Source organism: Coregonus clupeaformis, chromosome 10 (assembly GCF_020615455.1).
Source record: "Coregonus clupeaformis isolate EN_2021a chromosome 10, ASM2061545v1, whole genome shotgun sequence".
NCBI lineage: Eukaryota > Metazoa > Chordata > Actinopteri > Salmoniformes > Salmonidae > Coregonus > Coregonus clupeaformis.
Window position 1 is genome coordinate 18,584,150 of NC_059201.1, and position 7,721 is coordinate 18,591,870.

The window sequence follows — 7,721 nt, forward strand, 5'->3', positions numbered from 1 at the left end:
AAAATCCATGTGTACGTGTGTGTATAGTGCGTATGTTATCGTGTGTGGGTGTATGCATGTGTCTGTGCCTATGTTTGTGTTGCTTCACAGCCCCCCTCTTCCATAAGGTGTTTTTAATAATTGTACTACTTGCATCAGTTACTTGATGTGGAATAGAGTTCTATGTAGTCATGGCTCTATGTAGTACTGTGTGCCTCCCATAGTCTGTTCTGGACTTGGGAACTGTGAAGAGACCTCTGGTGGCATGTCTTGTGTGGTATGCTAGGGCCTGTAGGACCTGCCTTGTTGATAGTGCTGTTAAGAAGGTAGAGCAGCGCTTTATTATGGACATACTTCTCCCCATCTTAGCTACTGTTGTATCAATATGTTTTGACCATGACAGTTTACAATCCAGGGTTACTCCAAGCAGTTTAGTCACCTCAACTTGCTCAATTTCCACTCTATTTATTACAATATTTAGTTGAGGTTTAGGGTTTAGTGAATGATTTGTCCCAAATACAATGCTTATAGTTTTAAAAATATTTAGGACTAACCTTCACTGGAACTAAGGGGCCTAGCCCAAACCATGAAAAACAGCCACAGACCATTATTCCTCCTCCACCAAACTTTACAGTTGGCACTATGCATTCGGGCAGGTAACGTTAGCTAGGCTAGGGGTTAGGGTTAGGGGTTAAGGTTAGGGTTAAGGTTAGGGTCAGGGTTATGAGTTAGGTTAAAGGGTTAAGGTTAGGGTTAGGGGAAGCTAACATGCTAAGTAGATAGAAAGTAGTAAGTAGTTGCAAGGTTTCTAATTTGCCAGAACGCTAAAGTTGTCCTTGATGAGATTCGAACACGCAACCTTTAGGTCGTTAGACATTCACGTTATACGGCCACCGATCCAACCTGACCAAACACTCTAATGTTTGCCTTAACTACGTAACCTTCTGTCTTTTGTAACCATACCAAACTTAACATATCATACTAATTTGAGTGTCCGGTATTTTAGTTTACTATGACGTCTAGTCTATGAGACCAGGCTGACTAAAGACGTGTAATACAAGTGAACTATCCCCTAAGGCATGACAGCTCCACCACATTTCTTTGAACCGGTCTGAGCCAGACCAAAGTGGGCTAATGCAACATAAGTCCATCATAGCAATGCCTTTGAACACTACTCTGTCTGACCCGCTAAGAATGCCATCAGTGCAATGGGGTTAATACACCCAGTAGGTATTATGAGCAGTGATAGGGCTACACACCACACCTCAAGTCTAGTGCCACACACACACACAACCCTTATTTTACCAGGTAAGATGACATATGATCTTTTACAGCACCGACCTGGGGTTAGAGTTACAGGGGGGAGGAATGAGCCAATTGGAAGCTGGGGAAGATTAGGTGGCCATGATTGGGAATTTAGCCCGGACATTAGGGTTAACACCCCTACTCTTACAATAAGTGCCATGGGATCTTTAGTGACCACAGAGACTCAGAACTCCCATTTTTCTTTCCCATCCAAAAGACAGCACCCTATGCAGGGCAATGTCCACTTCACTGCCCTGGGTTCTCCTTAGACCAGAGGGAAAGGTGCCCCCTACTGGACCTCCAACACCACTTCCAGCATCATCTGGTCTTCTATCCAGGGACCAACCAGGACCGACCCTGCTTAGCTTCAGAGGCAAGTCAGCAGTGGGATGCAGGGTGGTGCACACTCAGCATACACACTCATCGACAAACTCACATACATACTGTAATAAAAACAAATACACATACATGGATTCTTAGTTTTATACATCCTTAATTGCTTGCATACAACACTGCTTTAGCCTATATGCCAATTATCACCATGGAAACAGCCCTGAGATCACCCTGATGATCCTGTGACCCAGTCGGTGTGAAGCAGGTTCATGTCCCAATCTTTCCTCTTTACACCATAGCACCTCGCCTCTTATAGAGTAGTAAGCTATTTTTATTGGTTAATCTTTTTCGTAGGCGAGAGATAAATAACCGCTCGCTGTAGAGTTTACTCCCCCCTAGTGGTGTGTTTAGACCAGAGTCAGGCCCTCTGTGTCACCATGGCACTCCCAGCCCATTTCCTGGGTTATAATAAGAGACAGACAGACAGAGAGACAGGAGGTTTAAATAGGTGTGACCAGATGGAGACCTGAAGTCACTGTAAATAAATACAGACACAGAGCTAAACATATCTGCCCACTGTCCACACACAGTAAATAACACAGGACTTGGACATAACTTCTACATGACAAACCCACATGGTGTACTGTGGGATGGGCTTAGCCTGCTATAAGAGAGTGGAGAAATTGGTGAGAACTGCTTGTCCTACTCAACACTGTACAAGTGACTGTACAAATTAAATCAATCCAGATATTTACACTAGCAGAAATTTACTTTAAGCTGGTGACACATATTGATCTTTACTATGCTACAGACATGACATTAAAGTAGTTGGCCATACATCTACAGTTTAAAGTGCATTAAATAGGCTTATATGAAAAAGTATAAGTTACTTCCCATCTTCTGTATGGTACATCTATTGCTCCATCTCATACACAAAACATACACTGTCATTTCTGCTTTCACACAGGCATGTTATGTCTCCTTGCACAGTAAGCAGTGCTCTCAGAGCTCCTGCTGTGTAGAATGATAACACCAAGTGTGAACAATACTACAGCTAATGTCATCAGAGTATATTGTGTAGATAGTGTTGGTAAGTTCACAACATGGGGTTATTGTTATACAGGTGTACACAGTTCTTGACTAGGGCTGGTACACACCAGAACTGAGTTCCGGCACCTAAATATAAACAGTACCTGCACCCAAAATGTGTACCGGCACCTATTTCAGTCCAAGTCAAGCACTGGGTGTACAGACTGGTGAAGTAAAAAAGTAGCCTTGTGTGGCGTGCTTCTACAGTAGGTTTTCCTAATATGCTGTGAATGAGACTACACACTATTATGCTATTTATTTCTCACACATTCTCTCTCCAATGCATCCCTCTCCATATGTCAAATCTAATTTTATTGGTCGCATACACATATTTAGCAGATGTTATTGCAGGTGTAGCTAAATGCTTGTGTAAAAGATAGGTGTTTTTGTCATGTCCCTGTTAACCACAGAATCCTCTTCTCCCTGACTTGTTGTTAAGGGATGTGTGTTTTAGGACTATAAGGTGGTATAGCCAAAACAGTGGCCTCTCTGTCCTCCTCATCCCTCTCTCTTTACTTTTCTCCCTGCACTTCTTCTCTCACTGTGGTGATGAATATAGAGACTGCTTGAGAAAGGTCAGAGTGCAGGTAGGTGTATTGTGAAAGTTCAGCCATAGAGGGTTGCTTATGTCTCATCAAAGATTGACATTCTCAGAAATCACACACAAACAAGCATGCACGCACAGTCGTACACACACACACATTACCAGACACTTTGAAAAACAACTCACTGCTCACAGATATCTCTCACTCTTGATTCTATAGACTATTATATGAACCATAGCTATAGATTTGACCCCATAGCCTACATACATTATGTAAAATTGGGATATTATATTCACATACCCATACTGTCACAGACAGGCCGTTGCCTGGAACGTATTCCTCCAATACAAACTGCCAGACCACATATGTCAGTATTGTGGTGAATGTAGTATTGACAAATAAGAGTGTCAGTATTGTGGTGAATGTAGTATTGAAAAATGACTGTGTCAGTATTGTGGTGAATGTAGTATAGCAGTGACTTCAGGGGATAGTCAGAACAGCCAACATTACGGAAATCTAACCACACTACCCTTAAGAGTTACCTCACTTGGAATTGCTTGTAACTTACCAAGGCTATGGTCATTACAGTATTTTACACTAAATAGTGTAACAGACATTAGAAAATGTGACATCATAAAAGTTTTTAGGTAACACTTGAACTCCTCGCCATAACATTTTATTACGATGTCGTAAACATGTCGTAAAGCTTCATAGCATGTGTCATAACTTGTCATAACTTGACAAATATATATTATGGCAATGTTATGACATGTGTTGTGACATATTGGGATATTTTCTAGCCTTATGACACTGATTATATCATGCAGTAAACACAGATTACTGCATAATAGTGTCAATATTTCCAATATTGAAGTGTTCTTACCTGAGCCCCACATTGGCAGCTCCTTTCCTCCTTGGTTGAATGGATCCAGTGCTTCAAAATTGTACAGATTTCCCAGAATTAAAAGTGTATCAACCGGTATAAATGAAGAGAGAAGATGTTGTCCTCTTGTTCACAGAGAGATGAGAGAGAAGGAGCAAATCCAAGCAGATCCTATAGAATCGCACGTAACTGTAGGAGAATGTATGAATCACAATACTACAGAGCGCTTACCGCATAAACACAAACACACTCAGAGTGAGTGAGAGAGCGAGGGTGAGTGAGTGAGAGAGAGATGAGAGAGACGTTGAGTGTACACAGCCACGTGCTCGCAGTAAAGCAGAGATCAAACACCAGGCTTATTCACACTCTATCTCACTCTCTATCCCTCACACACTCTCTCACTCTCTTACCCTCACACTCTCTCGCTCTCTTAAGTAAGCATTTCACTGTAATGTCTGCACCTGTTGTATTCGGCGCATGTGACCAATACAATTTTATTTTATTTGATTTGATTTGATTTACCCTCACACTCTCTCTCACTCCCTTACCCTCACACTTGCTCTCACTCTCTTACCCTCACACGCTCTCTCACTCTCTTACCCTCACATTCTCTCACTCTCTTACCCTCACACTCTCTCTCCCTATTTCTCTCTCCAGCTCTCTCCTGCTCTCGTTTTGCCGTAACTCTCTCACTCACATTTTATGTTCCTCCCCTCTCTTACGCTCTCCCCTCTTTTTTACTCTCTCTCGCTCTCTCCTTTACTGTCACTCTTTTTCCTCCACTCTCTCTTCAATCCTTCCTTGCTTCTCCACCCCCGGAGAGAGAACGGAACAAGTGCACAAGATTCCAGCAGCTAATTCTGCTTCTTAAGACAGGGAACTTAATATGTGAGGACAACTGTGAGGACGGAGGGGGAGCAAGGGAGGAGGGGGGCAGGGAGGGGGGAAGGAGGGAGTAGGGACAGAATGAAGGATGGCAAATTCAAATAAGAGAAGTGGATAGAGGGAAGGAGGGAGGGGGTTAAAACTAAGAGTCATTGAAATTAGGGAGAGCTAGAGAGAGAGGGAGAAAGGAAAAGAGGGAGAGGATTTGGAGATAGAGAGAGAGAGAGAGAGAGAGAGAGAGAGAGAGAGAGAGAGAGAGAGAGAGAGAGAGAGAGAGAGAGAGAGAGAGAGAGAGAGAGAGACTGTTGAGGGAGTGAGGGAAGTGAGATTGGCAGATGAAAGCATAACACAGGGAGATGAGTGTTTGTTTTGTTTGACTTAGAGATGAATTCACACACTAGTTTTAACTGCCTCCCCAGTGAGCTCCTATGTCAGCCACACTAGAAGTTGTGAATGGCTGTGGCTCCATCGGAACCTGTGCATCATAACTAGACTTTACTAACATCCATCGTCACTATGATTAATTGAACACACCATGGAGAGAAAAGAGGCAATACAAGTACCAGTCCATCCCAATGTCTCCGCTATGTAATCTAAGCTTGTCATCTAAGCTTACAAACTCCCCTAGATAATTCCTTGCCCTAACTACCTTAGACCAAAACAGAAGAGTCTTTTTAAGACTCTCACACTTTCACACTCTGATCTGCTCATCATTTATGCTATTCTTTTTTTGGACTCTATTTGAGCTATGGTTCATTTGGGGTAGAGTTGCTGGAATATAACAGGATCGCCTGCTGGTTTTTATTAGAATATGTCATATGGAATGATACACTGATATAAAGATGAACACAGAACTCCTGATCCATAACAAGTTAACTCCTGCTATTGCACCGACAGTAGTTTACAGGAAATGTAGATCCAATGTCATGAAATGTGCTTGCAGGGTGCCATATAAGAGAGGTAAGGGGGGAGGGGTTGGAGGGGTTGGAGGGGGGTGGAGGAGGGTGGAGAGGGAGTGAGATTGACGCATGGTGCAATGTCGAGTAAATGTCAATCTAATTCTGATGTGCTAAATGGCCTTCTTAGAAGTCAGTTCTTCCCCTCTCCCCCTCTTCAGTGTCTTTTATCCTGCCAGTGAAATGACATATGGCTTGACTGGCATTAGATAACTGAGTATTGTATATCTCATTATTTATTATAAAATGTTTAAGTGACATATTTAACATTGAGGGACAGTTTCCCGGACACAGATTAAGCCTAGTCCTGGACTGAAATGCCTGCTCAGTGGAAAATGTCCTTTGAAATAGCTTTTTACTCCAGGACTAGGATTAACCTGTCCTGAAAAAACGGTCCTAAGTATATCAGAATAGTAGTACTTTTGAGTTTTGAGTTGAGTTTAAGAATTAGTCATGCATGTATTTATGGTTATTAGTATTATTTGTATTATTAGTTATTTAGTTGCCTATAGGAGTTCCTAAGGATGAAGTAATGGGGTATTTATGTGCATGTATAGTCCAGGATTATGTCTGAGTGTTTGATGGAGGCAGTAAAAGCAGTAATGCGTCTGTTCTGTTAGGCTTGGCAGGGCCCTACGGTGTGAATACTGAGCAGGAGCGTGTCCATGTAAACTCATATCCATGTGTTCAGGCAGGTCAGACAGCCGTCCTCTGCAAAGTTTATCCTGACCTATGGACACACACATGCATTTGGACACACATTCATAAATCACACACATGCATGTGCATATGCTCTCTCTCTGTCTCTCTGTCTCTCTGTCTCTCTCTCTCTCTCTCTCACACACACACACGCACACACACACACACACACACACACACACACACACACACACACACACACACACACACACAACCACCTCCCGTTCTGCGTTCGCCTCTGGCCACCTTCCATGAAGGGTTAGGGTTGGGGGACAGTAAGGAAGGGCAACAAACTGGAACAGTAAGCACATTTCCCCAACTGAGATCATTAGGATAGAGTTACAGGGGCACACACTCCCTATCTCTCCCTTCCCTCCCCCTCACAGGCACTCGTTCTACTCCACACAGCTCGCTTGTCCGCTGCCTTTCTCTAATAAAATGTTTACAAGAATAGTGGTGGCCATTAAATATGGCAACTTAACGAAGGACGTCTTAGTTCTCTCTGACTGAGCTGTATTTGTCCCTTAACATATGTATTTTATATGTCCCTGCATGCCACCTATTGGTATCAGCATATCAACATGCCAAAGGCCCAAGATGTTATTTCTTGCATTTTGAAGTAGCCTTTTCTTTCTAACGAAACTGGTAACTGGAAGTGTAATTATAAGAGCGTCTGCTAAATGATGTAAATGTAAATGTAATTCTTATGGCAGGAAATGACCATACATGCAGGAAAACAAGTTTGGTGGTCTATGTAATCCAATATTTTGTCCAAAACATGTTCAGGACCCAGCGATTTTTTATCACAAAACCTAAGCTTCTGTTTTGTGAAAATTATATATCCATAGTCCATTTTAAACAGAAACTATTTATGTGTAAACTGTAAAGCGTGCAAACATGTCCTGGAGGATAGATATAGCTCTATCTACCATACTCTCTCCCTCGTTTTTCCTTCAAGGTTTCCTTTGAAGATGTAATCAGTGTGATTTCGTGACGAATCCTTTTTCACGGTAATTAAGGATATATTCTGATGATAGCGCAGGACTG

At 42.4% G+C, this 7,721-nt stretch overlaps 1 protein-coding gene across 1 annotated transcript in view; it reads right to left on the reverse strand.

Annotated features, from left to right (window-relative positions):
- Nucleotides 1–4,401, reverse strand: part of LOC121575264 (zinc finger protein 385A-like) — a 93,060-nt gene extending 88,659 nt beyond the window's left edge. Inside the window, exon 1 of the mRNA XM_045223254.1 lies at nucleotides 4,135–4,401. Within this exon, the coding sequence (XP_045079189.1) occupies nucleotides 4,135–4,147 (13 nt within the window). The 5' untranslated portion in view covers nucleotides 4,148–4,401. The remainder of the gene's footprint in view (nucleotides 1–4,134) is intronic.
- Between the last annotated feature and the right edge of the window lie 3,320 nt (nucleotides 4,402–7,721).